Source organism: Perissodus microlepis, chromosome 5 (assembly GCF_051167445.1).
Source record: "Perissodus microlepis isolate ML-2025 ecotype Zambia chromosome 5, ASM5116744v1, whole genome shotgun sequence".
Classification (NCBI taxonomy): Eukaryota; Metazoa; Chordata; class Actinopteri; order Cichliformes; family Cichlidae; genus Perissodus; species Perissodus microlepis.
The window spans coordinates 29,249,616-29,272,644 of NC_140465.1; the positions used below are offsets into that span (position 1 = coordinate 29,249,616).

At 39.9% G+C, this 23,029-nt stretch overlaps 1 protein-coding gene and 1 pseudogene across 2 annotated transcripts in view; both read right to left on the reverse strand.

Annotated features, from left to right (window-relative positions):
- Window positions 1-545: 545 nt before the first annotated feature.
- The window catches only part of magi3b (membrane associated guanylate kinase, WW and PDZ domain containing 3b), a 128,326-nt gene continuing 105,842 nt past the window's right edge, over window positions 546-23,029 (reverse strand). The window contains exons 6-22 of one of the 2 annotated variants that reach the window (XM_084929243.1): window positions 21,294-21,373; window positions 20,522-20,579; window positions 19,243-19,349; window positions 14,478-14,669; window positions 13,096-13,737; window positions 11,304-11,335; window positions 10,553-10,718; window positions 10,366-10,460; window positions 10,045-10,252; window positions 9,088-9,270; window positions 8,470-8,655; window positions 7,958-8,054; window positions 7,290-7,395; window positions 6,876-7,013; window positions 5,242-5,380; window positions 4,415-4,504; window positions 4,147-4,258 (exon numbers count right to left, since the gene is read on the reverse strand). In XM_084929243.1, coding sequence (XP_084785369.1) covers window positions 4,455-4,504; window positions 5,242-5,380; window positions 6,876-7,013; window positions 7,290-7,395; window positions 7,958-8,054; window positions 8,470-8,655; window positions 9,088-9,270; window positions 10,045-10,252; window positions 10,366-10,460; window positions 10,553-10,718; window positions 11,304-11,335; window positions 13,096-13,737; window positions 14,478-14,669; window positions 19,243-19,349; window positions 20,522-20,579; window positions 21,294-21,373 — 2,479 coding nt within the window. In that variant the 3' untranslated portion in view covers window positions 4,147-4,258; window positions 4,415-4,454. Of the gene's footprint in view, window positions 4,259-4,414; window positions 4,505-5,241; window positions 5,381-6,875; window positions 7,014-7,289; window positions 7,396-7,957; window positions 8,055-8,469; window positions 8,656-9,087; window positions 9,271-10,044; window positions 10,253-10,365; window positions 10,461-10,552; window positions 10,719-11,303; window positions 11,336-13,095; window positions 13,738-14,477; window positions 14,670-19,242; window positions 19,350-20,521; window positions 20,580-21,293; window positions 21,374-23,029 lie in introns of both variants that reach the window. The other variant, XM_084929242.1, reaches the window with a different exon arrangement.
- On the reverse strand, window positions 14,682-19,219 carry LOC146387561 (granzyme B(G,H)-like; annotated as a pseudogene).

The window sequence follows — 23,029 nt, forward strand, 5'->3', positions numbered from 1 at the left end:
ACTTTGATTTACTGCTTGAAGAATCTAGTACAAGTAACTTCTTAGGCCAAGCATGTACTTCTTTTACAACTTTGAATTTGCAGTTAAATCTTTTCGAAGCACTTGTAATACATTATGACCCTTCTATTGAAGTGTTTCAGCTTTGTGTAAAATGCATGGTAGGACATCTAACCACATTTAGAGCTTATGATTTATTCCTTTCACGGTGCCTAAAATTTATAGAGGATTCAAAGCCACTCTTAGGATTTCACCGGGGCTCTGAGCAGATTCACATTCTCATTCTAAATATGTTCACATGAGACACGATGGCTTTGGAAATATATACAGCTTCTCTTGTAATTGAAAAACTATAGCTCAGTCAGTTACCATGACAACTGGAAATCTGCCATAGTAACAGTAGCTTATACTTCTGCATCATATATGCAACAAATTACTTAGATGTCAAAAGTGTGACACTTGAATTGTTATTTGCTTTACATTTATACAGATAAGATGATGACGATCATTTTATGTGCATCTCAGTTTCAATACAACAAATCCAGAAACATGTTTTCAGCAAAACTTTATTTTTCAGTGCATGAACGGAATACCATATCAAGGTCATAGCCTATCCTTTTCAATCCATTTTTAAATATTTTTCTCTTTTTTTACATAAAAAAATAATGGAGCGATTTAATATACCTCTATTTTTTTCTCCCCAAAAGAGCACTCGGCAAGTATTTATAAAGGTGCTGTACAATGTACAAACATTTACATCTACTGTTCCTACAGAATGTAGAAGATACCACAAGGATTGTGTTTTTCTTTTTTTTTTTTTTTTCTAATGAAGCAATGCAAGGCCACAGTATGATGCAGAGATGTCAAACAAAATTGTTCAAATGAAAGCATAAAGCTGTACTACAGTGCAGGGGACATACAATAAAAGAGGATATTATCTGATTCTGAACCAGAGTGAACTTTTTTCAGCACTCGGGGTTGGATTTACTCATTCAACCAACCAAACTATTGCACAAAAGCCTACCACTGATTGGCTCAAAGTACATCCTCTAGGGATTTGTAACCTGAAAACTCCTTTATACAATCACAGACTTCAACCACCATTCAGCTCTCATTGATAACGACTTTATCACACATTTGCTACAATTCAGTTTTCCCTGAGCTCATCTGAATGTGTTTATTTCAAAGTTGTATTTGCAAGTATGTTGAGTATATTTGCGTATCACTTCAAAAATTCTTTAAAGCGGACCTATTATGCTTTTCTTCATTTTCTGTCTGGCACAAACCTCAAATAATGAGGTCATTGTACACACAAGTAATCCAAGTGAGCCAAAAGCTCAGACTGCTCTAAATGGTTTGTTATTTTTAGACAGTTTTTTATTTGAAAGAATGCTAAAGACACACAGCAGCCCCTCCCACCTGCTGTTTCTGTTTGCCAATAAGAAAAAAATTGGCATAAAGGTAAGGGCCAAGGAACTAAAACACATTTTTCCAGACAGAGAATGACCTGAATGCTACACAGCGGCCCAATATAACTTAAACGAGTATTATTATTAGGCAATTGGCAAAGCGACTCTTATGGTGTCCAAGCATAAAAGTATGGAGCTATAAATCAGCATAATATGTCCTCTTTAAAGTAACAGTGAAATCTGACTATTTGTTATTTTTATAGACTGCACATTATAAAACTACACTGGTCTTCTCTGTGCTATTGGCTCCCTTTAATATGTAAGGTGGAGAGTTTTCTGTATACATGCCTTATTTCAGCAGCTTGTTCGGTATCTTAGTAAACCACATCATTCTCTGGCCTCTTTCATCCTTCAAGCTACCCTGGCACATAATCACACAGCAGTACCTACAATATAAACCCTCATTTATCTTTTCATCAACAAGCAAATGTAAAACAACCAGAGACATGATTCAGAACTTGCACAGCATTACATAAATTGCCATTTCCCCCTTTAACAGTGATCATTTCAAAAAACCAAAAAAAACCATAAAATAAAATAAAAAAAACCAATAATAAATGCAATGTTTTGGTAGCAAGTATACATCACAAATTAAATACAACTCATGGTCAATCTGTTGTGCTACAAGGGCAGATGCGGTGCAATGGAATTAATAGATAGAATTTGCAAAACACACATTCAAATATATATATATATATATACATATATATTATATTTCACAATGAGACACATTTTGAGCAATTTTAAACATTTGGTACAGCAGTTTGCACGTTACATCTATACATTTCATGAACTACAAATTTCATTGGTAATTCCTACCACTGAAGTACATTGGAAATAAGGTGAAAGCTCAAATAACATGGGACAAATTTCTGAAAGTCTTTATCAAAATGCGGAATGGCTTGGTACAGCTACATATACATATATTCATCTATTACCTCAATAAATTACACACTGGTTAGTTATCATACACATGGTAAACAAGATCTCAAACCACAAGTTTCTGGTCTTTTAAATGATACTGTCTGTATGAAGGTGTGTCAAGACTATAGCCATAGAACAGTCTAGATTACCCAGTAACACTTGCTGTATTTGCCTGGTGATCAGAATGAAAATTATAAATAAGAAATGGGTTCATCCTCAGCGATGTACAGAACGCGTGCAGTAAAACAAACAGAAGGACCGACTGCATGCAGTTGAGCAAACTGATAAGAAAAATACAGTTGAAATACTCAACAATGACACTAAGAGCAAAATTAAACCCTAGATGAGTCACACTGTATATTCTACAGACGAGAGGCGAGGGCCTTTCTCTTTTCTTTGCATATGGGTCATTGCATTGTAATGGGTGAAGCACTGTTTGTAGTCGTCGTTCCACAGGAGGCTCGCGGGATTGGCACATATTCACATTTCTGAATGTCTGGTCTGACAAGGCCCCGAGCATGTCCTATATGCTGAAGTCCCACGTCAAAGATGCTAAAGCAGCAGACAAGGCGGAGGGGAGCTGCTACATGCCACATGTGATGTCACATGGCTCCCGCAATACAAATCTGGCCACAGTCTAAAATGGATAAATGTGGCACCATGTTGCACTTCTCTGTTTTATGGAAGAACTCAGAAAAATAATCCACTGAGGATACTGTAAAATATTCCATGGCACAGCTCACGTCCTTGTGATTCAATATTCCATCACAAAGGGTCACGGAGGACTTCTGCCTCAGAGAGGATTTTGGCTGAGCTGGGCGTTTTCCAAGGGCCAGGGCTAATAGGTCCCTTCAGGGTTTGTAGGGCTCCTGGAATACTGTTTACAGAGGCCACAGAGTTGTCCTTTAAGCTGTCTTCTTTGGACTTAGAAAATGTGTCTTCTCTTCCTTTTACATCTCTTGGTGAATTCACAGAACCTTTCCTACGCCATACATTTTTAAAAGACAGCGGTGATTCTCTTTTGCTAATAGTCTCTTTACTCGTAGTCCTGTTTTCTGTAAGTTTGCCCTTGGCATCAACGTCTCTTTGCCCTGAGTCTTTACCTGTACCTTTCTCGCTCTCTCTTAGTGTACTAGAAAATGTCCTGTGGCGGTGAGATTCCCCAATCGACCTTCTTTTATAACTTTCTTTCTCATGGAGAGACCTGGTCCTTTCTCTTCTCCCTTCCATCTCCCATCCTTGAGGGTATTTTCCAATCTCAAAATTCCCCCCTTTTCCATTTTTCTTTTCATGACCTAAGCTTTCTCTACTGGATGAATCCTTTAATCTCTGCTGAAGGCCTTGTTGATTCTCGGTGCGTTGCAGGGCTGATATCACTTGCTGTCCAACGTGAGCGGACTTCCCAGGACTGGCAGATTGCGTTTTTGTCTGTGTGATAGGCACCCTTTTTCTGTTCATTGTTGCTTCCTGTGCCTGACTCTCAGTCTTTTTGGGACTGTGTAGTTGCTCTTTGGCTTTAGGAAAAGATTCCTCTGTTTTCTTTGGGCTGCTTAGCTCTCTGGAGTTGTTCGTGGGCCTGGTCCTCTTGTAGAACTTCACATGCTCATTGGAGGTGGGAAGGAGCCCTTCTCCCTCCGTGTCCGCCCACTCAACACTTTCCTCCACTGAGCTTAAACCCCCGCTGCTGCGGGATTTGCGGCCTTGTGGAGAAAGTGTGCTCCAGCTGCGAGAATGCGTCAGTTTGCTGGAGAAAGGAGAGGAAACAAAGGTGGAAGCCCCGGTGGGATATGGAGAAGAAAGGGGTGATGTGTCAGAGAAAACTTCTCCAAAATAGCTTGTGGGTGAAATGACTTTTTGATCACGTCGACCTGCAAGAGCAGCACAAATTTTACATGAGGAGACCATAGGTATGCAAGGATAATAAATATGTCACACAAAATACTTAAATTCAGAATAACAGGGAAAGTAAATAAGATGATATTATATAGAGGTAAAGGTGGGAAAGCATGTGGGAAAAAATTTACCAAGGTAAAAGAGAAGAGCCCAGTAAAAGCAGTGAAGGTGTTAGTGTTGGTGCTCAGTGTAATAGCACACAGTAGAGGAAGCTGTATTACCTGCATCAGGGGAAAGAGAAGAAACGCCAAAGGAAGCAGACAGTTAGAGAGTTAATGACTAAATAAAAACAAAACAAAAAAAAAAACCACACACAGCAAAGAAAGCACACTGAAATCAATGAGGGCTTAAATACAAAACAGGCTCCATCAACTAACAAATGGATGCAGTAATTATCATTAGGTGGATTTATTGTTTGTGCATGTATTTAACTACTGACAGTGTTCCTTCCTTGTAAACTGGGAAATAGCAGCTAAACTCTTTAGGAAATAAAACAATTTAGTTTCTATCTAAAACTTCATGTAAATATTAGAAAAAATATTAAAGGAACAGGCTGACTTTGGCATACCAGTTTCATAACAAAGCTAAATACAGTATCAAGCTACAGCCAGCAGACGGAAAGTTTAGACAAGCATTAATATTGGAATGATGGGGAAAGAGCTGTCTTTGCACTGTAAAGGAAAATAACACCCACACCCTTAAATCCTTACACACACACACGCGCACACGCACACGCACACACACACACACACACACATACACATACACACGTACGTCTACAATTATGTCTATTTGTAAATGTCATTGAGCCACTGCCAACCTGCTTTAGTTTCCAGTTATTCTGCACTGTTAAATCCACCCCAAAAATTCTAACCTGAGTAATAATACAACATTTCCAAGCACAAAGTTTGCCCATATCAAATGCAGCGCACTGAATAGTTTCAAATGATGTACTCACTCGCATCTTGAGCAAGACCTGCCCCAGGTCTCAGCAGCAGTACCACTTTGTTTCCTCCGGCCTGGATCAAATCAATAGCCCGTGTATGGGAAATGCCACGAGCCGGCTCCCCGTTAATCTCCACTATCTCATCTCCAACCTGTTGGTAATTCAGAAAATTTAACTGTAATACTAAAATATACCTATGAACACTTTGCATATTTTGCCAGTCAAATTCACTGAAACACTTGCTGAAACACAAAATTAAAGTTTTATGCCATGCACACATGCATACACTCCCTTTCTCACATACACACATCTGCCTACACAAACACACACACACAGTTTTGTAATACCCTGGAGGTACCTGCTATTATCGGAGATGACAAAATAACTCAGGATAAAGCTTGTAAACATGTCAGTTTGATAGACTCTAATCAGATAGAGTGAACAAGCCTGTTTGTGCAGCAGGCTGGGATTTAGATTCAAAGACAAAAAATTTCCAAGGAAACCTCAACACAACCCTTTGACTTTTACAGTGTGGGAGCATTGTCTGTGTCGGGAAGAAATGATAGCAACAAAGTGATGAGAAAATAACCACTGTGTGATCCCTTTGTATCAGAAAGTCATTCTTTCTACAAAGGACCTTGGACCAACTCTCACACTGACTCCCTCACTAGAAGAAAAGAGCTATTGTTTCTCATCAGAATATGTTCTCAGATGACCCTTTCAATGATCTTTCCACCGATGGGAAATCAGCTTTTTCATTATTTCAAAGGTACATGTGTGCATTGCTTTCACGGAGAAGCAGAGATCACTGAATGAGTAAAGAAGCTTGTTTTAAATAATAAAAATGCAGTAGTTGCTACACAGTGCAGAGAACTCTGTTTCATCCTGATGCAGGAAAAGTCGTGCCCACAGATCAGTCTGGCAGGCCTAGGATTGATTTCCACTAGGGAACTTTACTCCATTCTCTTCCTGTAATAATAATGTGATAGTATCATCCCCATGGGAAAATTCTAATTTTGCTGAACCTCCACCATATGAAGAGAAAATACAGGGTCAATTGCTTTGTGACCTTCCTGTTAACAGCCACAAACTTAAAAAATGGATGTTTGCTTAGATGGATGGGTAGACTGGTGGAGACATACGCAGTACACAAATGATGATGAACACGAATAAAAAAACGTTAAAGAACTAAACCAAAATCGTCTTTATCGCTTCGCTGTTTGCTGCGTGGAATTCCATTTCACAACGAAAGCAACAAAACGCTGCACAGATCACAGCAGAAAACATCGCATGCCCTACAACACTGCAAGTGGCACTTGTTGAAACACAATTCATTAGTTTAATCTCAGTCAACGCGAGGCGACACAAATTATATTTTGATTTACGACTCCCCTTCACAAACTAAATGTGCAACACTACATTTCTGCAAAGGAATGCTTTCTATAATAGCATGTCATGCTGCATGTAGCAATGGTGAGAATAATAAAATGAGCTCCAAAACAATACACTGATTGCACTGAATCTTGTTTTATGATTTTTTTTTTTCCCCTATTAGTTTTTGTTTGTAATTTCTTGTCAGCTGTGTGACAGTGATATCAACCACTCAGCAGTGTCCATTTAAACGTTGCAATAAAAGGAGCACTCACATGGATTCTTCCGTCTTGCTGAGCAGGCCCATCTTCTGCAAGTCTCAAGATGTACAAGCCCATGTTATACTCTGTGCCCCCTCGCAGACTGAAACCAAAGCCCCTGGGCCCTCTCTCTAACTCCACTGTCAGACAACCCTACAGCATGAAGACAACACTCATTTTTAGACATATACAAGTGTACTAACATACATCTTTTGCTGTGAAATCAGTGATGCCTCATTAGGAGAATCAGAGAATATTAGAGATGCTATAGTTTATTCTTTGACCATAATGACTTGAAAATTACATAAAAGAATCAGTATTATAAGTGCATGAACTTTATAAACCTGTGAAAGATGGTGTAAGCACAAAATAACCTCTTCTGATAGTTTCTAAGACAAGAAAGGACAAAAAAAAGGGGATGGCTCTTACCTGGTTGGGCCCTGTCACACACAGCGTCCCCGTCTCACCAAGTGAAAGAGTTTTGTGGTCAGACCAGTTGACTCCTTCCTTTCTCTCCTCCATGTCCAGGTTATAACTAGAACAAACAGCATATGCACTTAATTCCTTCAGTGATACTTGTAAACAGAAGGCCGCAGGCCAACAAATGAAAAAGCTTTTATGAAAAACAAAGTGAAATTTAATGCTGAATGTTAAATAGGAAAGGCCTGCGCGCACTCGCACGACACCTCTTATCATCTTACACATGTTTATGTTTATTACACCGGTGTCTTTATAGTTTCTCTGGCTTTTTGCTCTGAGGGTATGACAACCTCATTGCCACGTACACGATTTATTTCATGCTCAGTAGTTATTGTGGTGAGACTTTTACTGGAGGTTTATAAGAATTCGTTAAGGTTTTTAGTAATTAAAAAATAACATCACCATAACCATAATTTAATTTATTTTCAATTTAAGAGCTTTTTGCTGCCTCCTCCGTCTACACTTTCTCAGCATTACATAATAAAACTTTCTTATACTTTTGACTGTTTAACATAACTTAAAAAAAATCAAACACTTGCAAGAAAACTTACTAACGCTAAACATGCATGAAGAATTATGCAGTTTCTCAGCTTTCTTTTGTGGGATTAAATCCTTACCGCTCATCCTGTAGTGCTGATCTTTGCCCCATGGCTCTGTGCTGAAGAGCTGGACTTTGTTTTGCTGAACTCGCTCCAGATGGAGGGCCCTTGTACTCTAAAATACATTTTAACAACATATTAAAATCAGTATATTATAATATTAATACTGAAAAAAGCAGACATACAGAATTCTTCTAACAAGCTCATTTTAAGCTAAAGGTTTTGCATTTATTTCCCTTTAACAACCCTCAATGAAGCCTTAAAATATCCTAGTAAAGGGATTCTCAGGTATTTTGCTTTAGTTTTATTCATACAATCATTTCAGTGAAGAAGGGGTCTAATTTTTCAGTTTCTAACTATCTCAGTTTGAAACTGAATTTTTAATATGGATAATAAAATATTTATATCTTATGAAGGCTCGATTTAATTGATTACCTGGCTGCAAAACTAATGTCCCAATAAAAGGCCACTTTGAACTGAACAGACCCACTAACTACTCTAATAAATGCACCATCCTCAGAAATATTCACCATCCTCGGGAACCACAGTGAGGGTGACGACATTGCCGGCTTCCTTGATAAGCTGGACGATGTCATTGTGAGAGAGCTCGATGATGGAGCGTCCATTGACTGCTGAGATACGATCCCCGACGTGCAGCAGGCCACAGCGGTCAGTGGGACTGCCCTCAATGATACGGCCAATTTTGTGTGGGATAACTGAAATGGCAGTAATAAAGACATATGAGACTCGGTCAGAGTGACCATTAGGAAACTGTCTTTTACTGTCTGTTTACTGTCTTTTTTCAACACAATGGCAGTAAGAAGGGTCCCACAATTACTTAGTTTTGTCAGGGTTTGATTCAATCTACAAAAAAGTCTTTCAATTTTCTAAAAAATACTCTTGAGGCCAGAAGCTAGCCATTTTTTGGATATATTTGTAATAAAACTAATAATAATAATAATTACAGACCTATCATTTTTTGTATATGTTACCAACAACCAAGTGTATTAAGAGGCTGTTGAATGGGTTAGTTAAATGTACATGCTTATCAACTTCTTCAGCCTAAGTAAGGCATATGCAGAAATATGCTACAATGTTTGATTTAATTGAATTACGAGAACTGAGCTGACTGAAAAGACTGAACTCACCTCCATGTGGGGGTTTGCTCTTGGACGTGAGGATCACAAAGCCAAAGCCTTCAGTTTCCTTGCGGTGGAGTGTGATGTCAAAAGACTCGTGGTCCAGCGCACTCGGCATCGGTAGGCGAGGTAGTTTGGGAGAACCATTCACCAGCACCGGAGCCATTTCCTGAGGATCTTCATCTGTCGCATCTGATATGAAAGGATACAGATGCTAATGCATTTCTGTCTTGAACATTTCTTTTTAAAATTTGAGTGTTGAGGTGTGTATCCTTGAGGAATCTGAGACGATTTGAATTGTCTTGTCTTTGAACTATATGGTCTACAGGTCTACAAAATATGGATGATGATTGTGCTGGACAGTGTCTATCTTGGTAACAGGATAAATGTTTTGTGTAAGATCTCTAACTCAACTAATCCCAAATATCCAAAATGTTACTTGGAATAAACGAAAAAGCATGGCAAGTGCCGAGACACATTCTATGTTTCCTAGTGCTCTTTTCTTTGTCCTGCTACACCTCATGTAACTCAGTTTAAATGCATGCATTCATTATTAACATGTTGTTACTGTTTATTTTTGATGATTTGCTGGTTCAGCAGTCTTAGTCTGGAGTAGCTGTACTTCAGAAGCAGAGCTCGTCATCTACTAATCGGTTGGTGGTTTGATTCCTGCCTGCTCTTAGTCTGCATGGCTTGGGTAAGATATTAATAATAAACCAAATTTGAAATGTCTCCCTCACTTTTTATGGTGACATTGGTACATTTGGACCCAGTATTAGGTTTTTACACTGTGTAGTATGTGTGTATGTGTTGGACTACTACCTATAAAGCAAACTTGGGCACATTAAAGTTTTACTCAAATCCAATCTGATGAATTATAAAATCTAGTGCAATAAAGTTCCTGAATGTACTTTTAATTACAAAAAGTTGACAAACATGCCAGGTGTTGCTTGGCTTGTTACTCACCTCTGTAGATCACCTTCCTACGAACAGTCAGCATAACGTGACCATTGCGGGCAGCGTTGGTCATCAGATCCAAAACCTGCTTGTGCGAACGACCCTTGACCATCACGCCATCGATGCCAATAAGTTCGTCTCCTGCTCGGAGACGCCCGTCCTTCTCTGCAGCTCCATTAGGCACAATGGCACCAATGTACACCTGGGGAAATACATTCTGATATGGGGTTAATAACAGACCCTGACCACTGGATCAGTGTCTAATAAATACATAAATGTGTATAATTTTAACCAGAAATTAGCTTTCAAGACACTCATATATACACTTACTGGCTGTTGTGGCCCTTCTCCTCCCAGAACACGGAAGCCAAAGCCTGTTTCAATGTCCCGCTTCAGAAAAACATCTATATCTTTGGCGTGAGGCTCTGTGGGCATAATTTTCCTAGTGTTTAAAGCTGGCCAGAATGACAAAAGGTTTACAAAATTATATGAACAAGTGATGTTGGTCTAAACTTACGTCTGCTCTCCAAAAGAGCTTTGGACTTCAAGTATATCTCTGTAGCATCTCGTTTGGGAGAATCGGCAGAGCGCAGGGTGCTTGTGTTGGAGTGGTAAGGCAAGGCCTGAGGTGCCGAGTCTGTGACAATGTCCAGAGTTTCTGTACTGGCCGTCATTTCCTGTCTCTGACAGACACATGTTGCTTAATGTTTTCAAAAAATGAAAACATTTATGTAGAATATGGCTCATTATCAAAAGCTAGTGGATGAGCATCTAATGGTGATAGATTACAAAAGCAATAAAGGTCACTTTTTATGAAAACATCAAGCGGTTTCACTTTACTTACTTCCTATTGTTTTAAATTCTAAGCAAAGGGATTTGGATACAATACGTTTTAAAAAGTAAAGATTTCCCCAAAGGCTATGACAGGCCTCTTCAGGCAGAAAGGGCAAGTTTCTTATCTAAAACTGTTGCATTAATAATACCACGATATCTACAGAGGCTCATCCATGCTTCATTACCATTGCAGTCCCCTGACAATAGCCGTAAGACTACGAATACAGAAAGGAAGTAATTAAGATTGTTTTTCAGAGCAAACAAAAGAAGGCGCCCAGAAACATAATCAATATTCAAATTTATTGCTATCATTTAATTCAATGCAACAGAAGCTGGTTAGGCTGAAGGACAAAACGCTTTGAAATCAAATTGAGGGATATATCCCCGTGGGGAAACGATAATGAAGAAATAGACAAAGATAAGATTTTACTCACAGGCTTCAGACTCTTCACAGGCGATGTTTGACCTATGGAGAGACACAGACAGACAACAGAAACGTATTAGGAAATGAAAACAAGATTTGGAACAAGAGTCACTGAGTCACTGTCCACCAGATGGCAGTGACTCTCTGACAGAGAGAGTTAGCATAAAAATAAACCAGTGCTGCTCTAAACTCGAGAGCTGTGCTCACTAAAGAATCATCCATTAGGGAATATACATTCATGTGCTTTTAAAGGTACATAAGAAATATCAAGATACTACACGTGCTGAAGAGGTGACAAATCAACTGTAAGAGAGTGGGTGAGGGCATTAGAGATTCATGCATATAATTCACTGACTGAAGATTCCCTTCCTGCTCTCTGTTCACTGTACAGCACACCCACATATTCCATCTGAGCCCCCCCCCCCCATCTCAACGCCCTGCTTTAAGTGAATTAACAAACACTGCTCTAGAGCCTGGAGTCCCGTGGAGCTGGGCTAACACGGCTGATGAGGGCTTAATGGAGCCTGATGTAAAAGGGGAGACACAGCGTTGTTTTTCCGCTTCATTGCAAAATTCCCAATCCAACATCAGAGTCATCAACGGCATGAAATAAGACAACTGTACCATACATACACATGACACACACCTTCCCACACAACTCTTTTTCTTCTATTCTTTCTCTAAGCACTGATGCCCACCAATCCCACAAACAGGAGCACAGGGATCCTCTTCCAAGCCACAGGCAATTGTCTAATGAGGGTTAAAACTAGCATTAGCGCTTTAACTGGACAGGCTGGACGAAGCTGAGCCCAGCTCTGCTTTAACTGTGGGGTCGTGCAGTGCGTCAGTGGAGCAGGAAGTGGTGATGGCGTCAAAAGAGTGAGCATACGTAGCGTGGGTGTTCTGGGATATGAGGCAGAGGCTCGAGGTGTGGCTATGGGGAGGAAGCCCCTGAGGACGTTTCCTCTACAGCCATTTAGCTATGGATCCCTAAGAGGCATGCAGAGATCTCCTTCGCTCTGCTGATGATCAAAGCCAATCCAGGGTTCATCGACTAGCACAGTAAATCCCTGGGGTGGCAGGAGATGGATTTAGGAGACATTTGTAGGGTGTCTACTCTCCTCTCTTTGCTACTTGGAATAAAGCACATCCCCACACTTACGTAATTCCTGCTCACTCACTTGTAACAGAAAGCATTACACCTCAGTGGGAGTTGTCATAAAAAGATATAGATTAAATGAAAGAAAAGAGAAGGAACGCTCAAGAAATGTTAAACATGTAGAGTCTGCATGCCAGAAAATACGACTCTGATGGATTGAGTCTGATCATCATTTGCAAGAGTTAGAGTACAGTGGCACTGTTAGATCTATTCAGCTAAAAAGGCAGCATCCTCTGCTGTGGTGACCTTACACAGATCGCAGTCAAAGTGGCATCACCCAGACTTCTACAGAACAACAGTGTGTAGTCAGTCAGTGCCCCCCAACCAGCCACAACACCACCTCACCTCCTCTCAGTATCAACACGCTGACCTCACCTCCCATGGGCACTGTTGGAGTTGCATTGACAGTAATATCATATTATGTCACACACACAAGGGCATAAAAGCATAAGAATAATAGAGGGATACACTGAGGAGGAAAAACAAAGATTGCTTGCTGAGAAAGAACAGACAATATGGATCTATTGCTAGTGAGCCACATAATCTATAGATGCACAAAAAAAAGTTAGGCAGATAGAAAGACAGGCATGAGGGTGAGTCAGACAGACAAGTGCAAACATGTGTTGTTATTTCAGTCTCTCACCTCCTCGCAACACCAGTACATTGACCTCGCTGCCCACTGGTAAATCTTTAAGGATGTCCACCACTTGTGCATGGCTAAGCGACTGCACATTTTGCCTGTTGATCTCTTTAATCACGTCTCCTTTCTGCAGGCCGCGGCACCACTGGGCATCCAAGATCATCTTCACCTTCTGTCCCAGAGGGCAGTCAGCAATGGCAAAACCAAATCCACCAGGCCCCTTGACCAGTGGCACGCTTACCAGCTCTGGTTGGAGCATCGCTGTGGCTGCTTCTCCACCCTGCCTCCCGTTTGGCAGGGCAGCCACAACAGGACGGCCACTGGCATCTGTAGTAACATAGTGGAGCTCCTGTGAGGAGCCATGGAGGACGTCACCTTTGACAAGCAGTGGCTGTCCATTGATCAGGGGCACAGCTGTCACCACCTCTCCACCATGCAGAGCCTGCTGGGGCTGGGTGGCCGGCGGCGGAGGAGGAGGGGGAAGAGGATCGTCGCTGTCTAGATCAACGTCAGGAGGAAGCGGGTATCCACGGCAAAGAACCATGTCCACATACTGGTTAATGGGAATGGACTGAAACATCTGCACTACCTCTGGATGGGTCTTCCCCAGCACACATACCCCATTAATCTCAACAATCACATCACCTAAGACAAGGAGAAAGGAAAGAATGTAACAAGAAAGAATTAATCCCGTGGTATTTAATCTAGACATCACCTCTCTACTTTTCTTGGAGGAGTCCTTTCTCCTTTTGCCAGACAGTGCTTTTCTCTGAAATGTCCTTTTCCCCTTCACTACTCTCTCATATTTTCATTTTGGCAGCTCCTGGTACCGTTTGAGTTTCCTTTTATCTCATTCATTCCTACTTCATTCTTGTCCCCTCTTTACTCACTACATTGTTGAACAGACCTGAACAGTATTCAACAACAGGAGCTGAGACAGGCGTAGATTTCTGTCACATCATACTACTGTAACCATCACACACAGCCTCATGGCTGTTGGTTTATGTAGACAGCCCAAAGGCAAGATCAGAACCTGAACAATAAAGCTTTTAGATGGTTTCACACCCACCATAATCAGCCTGCTATAAAACAATGCCCCTGACAATGCTAAAGTTGTTATTGCTTTATTTACTGAAACTCATGGGGCAGTGTTAGGTTAAGTGAAGACCACAGATGTAAAATTGATACCTGAAGGTGCATCATGGTAACACAGTAGGTACACGTTAGCTACAAAAGAATTTTCAACAACTTTGCAGAAATTAGCGAACACATGGATCTCCCTTCCAGCTAAATGGGATTTTAATGTTTATTTGAATAAGTGTATCAGCTCTTACTGGTCCTTTTCTGTAGTAAATTGTGAGCACATTTTCAAAGGTTTTGCTCACCAGATGCCATCTTTTTGTCTTGGGCAGCAGGACCGTCGCTGAGCACATTTTTCACCTGCAGAAACTCATCTGTGCGGTCACCTCCTATGATGGTAAATCCAAATCCTTGGGAGCTCTTCTTCAGCGCTGTGTGGTAAATCTCCCCTTTCAGCTGGCTGGGGTCTGCTGTGAAGCCAGATGCACCACCTTTACCTGTGCAGAACATCTACGTGTCAGCATGTGCGAGAATGCACATTAATAAAATTATGAGTGAATACAATTTTTATCAAACACAAGCGAAATAACAAAACAATACACAACATGAAAGGCAGCAACAATGATTAATAAATCCATAGCCTTCTTGAAAGATAGCAAAATCCATCCGTGTCCGCACTGAACCTCAATTATACACATTATGTGCTGAGGATCAACACCGTAATTAGTCATTTCTAATTAACAGGCATAATCTGTAAGCCTTAACTAGATAAACCTTTCACAGAGACCTTTTTTACACCTCCCTGCCTACCTGCACAGTCAGACAGATAAAATGAGTTAAAATTACAGCTATAGAAGCTGATACACTCATTTACCTTCATTTGAAAACTATAGAGCTGAACATTGATATAGTACCTCTGACAGTATCCAATTTACCACTCTGTTATCCCTTCCCTACTGCAATCAGTGACTCAGAAAAAAAAGGTTTATCACTGTAGACTTTTTATAACTCGAAAAAGGAACAACTTAAGGTCAGTGGCAACATCAATATGGACGAGCAGCTTGGCTGTGGCATACGCAATACAATAGATAACCGACTGTCAGGGTCACATTGCATTTAAATGGGCAGCTTCTCTATCTGGCATTACTGTGGTATCAGCACTTTAGATCATGGACACACCATTTTTCGCTTGCTGCTTGATGGTTTCTGGCCTGGACCGCATTATAGCTCTGACTCAAAAACAGTAAAAGGGAAACCAGCTGGTGACAAATGGGGAATATTTCTGTGATTCTGCTATATACTGAGAGAGTGTGATGGTACTGTCATTATCTGGGGTCTTTATATTTGAAGATAAATGAACTGTGGCAAAATAACCATCCCCAAGAGACACATATGCAGTAAGCTAAAAGAAAATTACGACTTTTGTACGACACTAAAACTCTCAGTGATAGATATCTTATTATCACAACTTCTACCACAAAGAGAATGACAACAACAACAACAGGAAATGTATGAAGTAAATGCAGCCTCAAACATTATTACACTGACACCATGTTTGTTAAAAACGTAGTTGTCGGAGTACTATTTCATTAAGAATTTGTAAATGTATTCAGCAACAAGCAAAGGATTTGGTGTTATTCTGATTTTTCGTATCGCCAACAAATCTAGCAAATAGATCACAACCTGCAGTTTGTTGGTGGCACTAAATCTCAAAGCCTAATCACACTTGGTGAGGTTGTACATTTTGTAAACTGTTCAAGATGAAATGGTTTCTTTTATAAAAAGCTGAAAAAGCTGCAGTTTGACAGGTTAACAAATACATAATTTGTATAATGTTACATGCTTGTTTTGAAATAATGTGCTACCATTAGAAACTAAAAAACGTTGCAAAGCTCTTTGGGCTGTGTGTATGTGAATACTTTACCTGAAATTAACAGACATGGATATGAAGGTTTACAGCTGCATGCTGCGTTCTTCACTTGTATCTCTTAATATCTTTATGCAGCTTCTATACACACGATGACTGAACAGTCACATCTGATAGCTATGTGCCCATCCCTATATCCAGTTTAAAAATGGCAAGAACTTTGTAAATTGGCTGAAAAGTAACAGATGCACTTTTCCCCACTCATTTCCTTCAGTTTTATAAAGGCTAACTTTCAAGGGTGTGTGTGAGGAATACAAATGAAGGCGCTTTCATACTTTGAAACAGTTCAGCAGCCATAAACATTCGCTGCAGACATGAACGGCTGTGAGCGAGTGTAACTTATCACAGTCAGTGTGGACTCCAGATGTCCACACTGTTGCATGGATCAAGAAAAGCCCATTTGCATAATCACATTCAAATTGCTTGATAAACTCAACATGGGATGTTTTTTCGCCCCCCAACCCAGTGAGCGCTGATATACCCATTTGCCTGCACATTTGTGTGTGAAGAAATAGACCGAGGTAAAGGAGGGTGAAAGAGAGAGGAAGTGAGTTTAACTAAGGGAGGAAGTGAGTTTGATGTGTACAAGCCTGTACTTGTGTGGGAGAGTCCAAGGGAGGTCTCTGTGCCAATGTTTGTGGGCAGACTTTAAACACCAGAGGCAGACAAAACCATCATATCAACTGCATCAAACGGCCATGGTTTTTGAGTTCTTGTGTGTGACTCAGTCTCACTGTAAATCTCCAGTGACATTATTCAGCATAGTTGAGGAAACAGCTTCTTTACTACATCCGCGAAGCAGCAGTAGAGCAACAGCAACGGCTGTTTGCAAGAGTGCAAGAGTGTACAAGTCATGAGTAGTCTTTATAAAGGAATGAGCCTACAAAGCCAGCAGCTGACTATCAGGGAAATGACCAAATTACTAGTTTAATCAAAGAATATAGATAATGGATCAGAACAAAGCAAACACGAACACATATAGCCATGTGTGTTTTTAGTGGTTAGCTGCAGTAACACATGATGTAAGAAAGAATTACACAACACAGTTCAACATACAAATAAACTAACTGCTTAAACTAGCAATGCAACTAAGAAAAATGATGTACTGTGAAAACATTACATTACTTACATTAGTAATATTATTATGTGTTACAAGTACTCTGTAATCTTACATTTACATAAGCAAACAAGATGGGATCTCAATTAAGGCACATTTTGAAAGAAGGCATGTTATGGAGCAAAACTAACTGATATCTCAAAATTGACCTTTGCATAAAAAAAACAAATTTTTGCCTGTGGTGTTTTTTTTTTTAAAAACAAAACAAAACATTTGTATATAAACTATTAATATGCATCATTTCCTTCACATAGAACTCCCTGGGAATTGAACTTCTTGGAAAACAGAGTGCCTGGATTGTAGCCTGAGGTGTAACCGACAACTGATGATGCTTAGGTTTCATCATAGCAACTGTCTGACAGCTCACTAAGTTGTGTAATCAGTAATCAGGAGCTGGATGGTGGATTCCTCGGTCCCTACACACCTGAGCAGAGAGATGTCTGATTATACTTGGCCTCTCTGACGTGCTGTTACACCAGCTGTTGCCACATGCACCGTTAAAAGCCGGCCTCCTCCCCTACACTCCCTCTTTCACTCCCTGAATCTCTGCCAGCGCTATGCGCTTGTCTATTTCCACTACTGCAGTACTGTAATCTATTATACATATATTGTAATGAAAACATACTTAATTCATGATGTTTATTGCAGTTGAAAAATGGCTTGTCAACTTAAAGAACATAATTGGAGAGCTGACAAAAAAGTCTGTTACATGAGGAAACTGTGAAAGAAAGGGCTCATTCTTTTTTTCAGCTGACCTTGCAAAAAATGATGACGTTCTACTGCTTTCTGTTCCCACAAAGCACGTTTATCAAAGCGCACTGACAGAGGTAAAAAGGTCAGGCCTCTACACAGAGGATAGGCCAAAGTAATTAAATTACAATTATATTTTAGCTAATTAGCTGATGCCCGTGTCCAAAATGATTTACAGTGAGTGCAGAAATAGAATAAGCTACAATAAAGACTAAATTACTTCTGGTACTCTTGAATAATCTCGCAGCATCATGAAATAATAGTAGTACATGGTTAAATAACCAGGAAAGAATATGTGATACAGAAGCAACAGAGAGTCTGTCATTTTAGATGATTTCAGTGTATTGATTTTTTTTTTACATCTGTATTTTTATTATACACATTCTGAATATAATCAGTTATTTATTATTATTTTTTTTGACATGCTAACATACACGTGCTACAAAACATATGCTTTACTTCATCATATTGTTTGATCAGTAAATGAAGAAAGGCTGTTACTCCTCTCACTAATGACTCATGCAACAAACCTCTCTTCTTTCATTTTCTCCTTCATCCATCCAATTAAAAAAATTATATTTAGTGAAGACATGCGGATACTTTGGATTATTGCAGTTGTCTTTCATGATAAATGCTGTTACACCTTGAGGCCTTTTATTGCAGATAAGTGGTCCACCAGAATCACCCTCACAAACCCCTCCGTCCTTTTTGGTGAACTTGGTGCATATCATGTGATGAAAATTAAAAGTTGAACCCCAAATTTTTTCACACTCACTGCTAAATTGCGTCTTTTTAGTAGCTTCCTTCAGAACATTTGAGGGACGTAAATCACCTCCAGTTCGACCCCAACCAACCACATGACATTTAACATTGGTAGGCGTTTTCCCATTTTTCTTGGGTAGTTTGATGATCTTCACAAATTTATTCAGTGTGGCATTTTTTTCTAACTTCAGTAACATAATGCAGTTGCTTGATTTTAACGAGGTGCAATGACAGTACAAATTAGAAAGCTCTCTGACATAATTACAGGTACACATGTAACTACATGTAGTATACACCCAAGTGTGGTGCCAAAACTCATGCAAGAGGCTGAACTATCCCATAATGTTTACAAAGCTCCCATATGTTACATTAGCAATCCAACATATGCAAATTTTCACGTGTGCAAACTTGATCCTTTGTGCTCTTTATCACAGGCTTCTGCCGTTATGACACCGTGGAAAACGTTTATAAACCCAGCGGAAGTTAAAGAGGGGGGCGCATTCTGCATTGTTACCTTGAGAAGGTGCTGCGGCGGCTTGCTGGATCGCTGCAGTCTCCTGGCTCAGCTTCTTCTTTGCCTCCAGGACAGGGTTCTCAAACTGGGTTTTCTGATTGATGTGGCTGTAACATAAAGAGGTTCAGGTTTGTGAGAAGAGACTTGGAATCCAAACACGCACACCCATAGACATGCTAATCTCTCACTTATTGAGCTTACTGCATCATTTTTCTGCAGTTAATTATGTATGCACCATCCTTTTAGAGGAAGTATAATTTTCTGATAGAGGGATGCTATAGTGGTGCCAGTAAACAAATTCACAAGCACAGCACACATACAGTAAATTCTGACTTGCCTCCTCTTTATGTGGGGGAAAGTACCATGGCTTTTAGCCATTTAATATTATAGGAAATGAACCCCTGACTGCCAGAAACATCCTGTTCCCCTACAACAAGGTAAACAGCCTGTTGTCCCCCTGGCATACAAACAAGAGCCATTGCTTCATAGTGAGCTCATTTCAAGCTAAACACTAGCAGGTACAAGCTCCATCTATATGCCATTGACTCCCTGTCCAAACAGTGCAGGTTTCTCTCTCATGTCACTTCTACCTAGGAGCGTTTATATGCTTTCTGAGCAATAAAACAATGCGAGAATTCCCATTTTCTTTTCAACACAACAGATTGCTACCTCGTCTTCCAACCCCCACGCCGCTTCTTCCATGCATTCTAGTTCAAAATCTCCCCATTTCGCTCTACTGCTGTTACAATGGCTGTGTTTCACAGATTTCCTGCCGGGGTGTTGATGACAAATACACATTTAGCACACAGACAAATATACAAACAATATGCAATGACAAATACACAGACTCTATAAGCACACACAAACACTGACAGAATGCGATGAGAGAAAAATCTGTTTTGTGTTCATATACAGGTCACTGCAATGTTACCCGCAGAGTTTCATTTTGCCACCCACCGATAAACAATGTGAAAATCCTGATCAAAATCTTCAAGTGTTCTCCAGGTAAAGGCTTTCTCTCGGTATGTTGCATAATTCAGAATATTCTCACCCAAGATGTGCTACAACCATTTGTTTATTTTAGACAATATTACTTTACATTTTCCCACCGCTCAAGTACACAGAGCTGTGCAATATGCACTTGTGCACTGACCAAGCTGGTAAAATACGCTTGTGTGTTATGTGCATCTGAGACGAACAAGTATGACAAAGCAATTGGCACTGGTGGTGATGATGACAACTGGAGTGATAGGAAATGAGATACATCAGCATTACTTACTCAACATAGTATGTCCCATACTGTGGATCGTCAATTTCCTCCCAGCCATAAGGTAACTCTGCAAAAGGAAAAGAGTGTGCTATTGTGCGGTGGAGATGCAAATTGGGTACTCACAAGATAACAGACTGATAGAAGGAAAGGGGACAAGTATGCGCAATATTTTGCAGAGGTCTGGGAATCTATCTGGCATTATGGAACAGCGGTAGTTACCAGTGTATCTTTCCCCCCCTGACTGGAATATTTAGCATCGGAACATATGTATGAAAATACTGCCATAATAATCTAGAAGACATATTCCCGTGCTCTTAATGCAAGGAAGTGCACTGGAGTTGCTTTTCAGAAGAAAAACACTCACTAGCTTTCCGTTTGCCTGTAAAAATCCATTAAAAACAAGCTGGAAGGGTCCCACTTTTTCAGCCGTGGCTGCTGTCTGTCTATGCTTGCACTTAAGCCCACATTATATCCTAAGGATAAAAAGGCACGTCTGAAAATCCTCAAAGTAGACTCCAGCTCTAGATTTTTGAAAAATTTGCTTTTAGCACTGCGATGCTTAAGGTTACTCTTAGGTGATGTGCCATTTCAAAGAGAAGTCAAACATTCATATTTCATCCTGGTTGGTTGCTTGATTCATTGTGAGAAAGGGTGAGAAGTGATGGCTCATGTAATGTAGGGCATATACAATGTAAGTATGCCCCTGTGTAAAAGCATGTGCAGTATTTAATGGAATGAGTGTACGCCTCAGAAAACCAGCTGAGCAAAGGAGTATACATACCGCCATCCTCGCACTTCTCAGGGGGCTTTGCCTTCTTTGCCAAGCGGGGGTCCAGCCACGTGGTTGTCTTGGTATTGTGACTGTAGAGTGCAAAAAAATAAAAGCCAGGAAATATCGTCAGTAAAGACCTCTGAAAACAAGGAAACCACTGCTGAAGCACAAGCAGCCAACAAAAAAGATGTATCACAGCAGGAAAAACGGCAGCCGTATTCTCCCGTGTAACATGCTCTTGTGCACAAGATTACTCAATTTATCAGCAAACATCTGATCCATTGCTTTATATTCAGCTGTCAGATTACAGTGTTTATGGTTAGGTGGCCTTTTCAGAGGGGAGAAAAAAAAACATGTGATGTGAAACATGACAAACTCATTTATCCTCAAATGTGTTAAACAACTGGAGTGTGTAATCAGCAGGAAAATCACAATGGTCTTCTGATATCTTCAGAGACAAGTAGCTTAGAGCAAAATGTGAATAAAACACAAAGTCGTGAACACACACACTTACAGACCCTAAGAGAAGGTCTGTTTTTTAGCTTTACTAAGTTGTCTTTTTAAACATCGGATACACTGTGAGGCCTAGAAATATTGCAAGTTTACTATTAAACTGAATTTTACTGTTAAGTTTACTGAATTTCCCAGAGGAATCTACCTGAGAGATTAATACAGTTCTATCTATCTATCCAAACAAAGGACAGTTGTGTACATTTTCATCTTTTTAGTTGTTTTTATGCTGTTGTCAGGCTGTTATGGTTTAATTTTCCTGTGACAGGAAATGAGGTGTAGATCTCAGCTACACAACTCATCATCAGACAGAGGATCAAACCTAATATCGCTGCTGAAACTGACAGAAATATTTTTTGAACTTTTTGCAGACATACTTGTACTTTTCTATTTATATGTATATTTATACCTATATCTCTATACTTATCTACCAATATCTCTGTTTCTACACTCATTTTATACGAGTGCTTGATGTTTGTTGTGTAGTTGCTGCTATGACAACTCAGTTTCCCTCTGGGATTAATAAAGTCTCTCTGATTCTCTGATGTGTCCTTCATTATGGATAAATGAGAAACAAGCAAATATAAAAAAAAAAACGTATGACAATTGATACACACACAACACTTTCATGTTACCATAACATTTAGCAGCATACCTCACTGTAGCTGTAAGATGCGATAATTTACATAAGCAACAACACTCCGGTTGTCAGTCGGCCCACATTTCAAACCTCATCATCCAGACTGCACTGCACCAGCTATCAGCAGATTAACCTGCGGCAGCATCTTCTTATGATTTATCTTATTCAACAGCACCTCACAAAACAAGCAAAGCAATTTCCTAAAATAACTGATCACATATTAGCATTTGTTGGGACTACTTTCTTCTGTGTATTAGTTCCAACACACATTTGTTGTGCTAATGAGTATTGATGGCAGCAGGCTGGTGTAAGTGGCCCTGACATATTTGAACTTTTCACCAAGGTCAATATTTGTGACTTATTGATGTGGTTTTAATAGTTTTGGCCACAGGCAACACACAACAATTCTTGTGGGCTGAATCAGTTAATTGTTATTTTAATTATATTTTGTTTTGCAAAAAGCATTAAATAAACAATGTTTGAGAAGCATAGAATGACATAGCATATATGGCAACTTGTGGGTTAATGAGTAATAACTTACATTTGAGGATGCACTGCCTGATAATCCAGGACTGAGAGCATGTGTAATTATGTT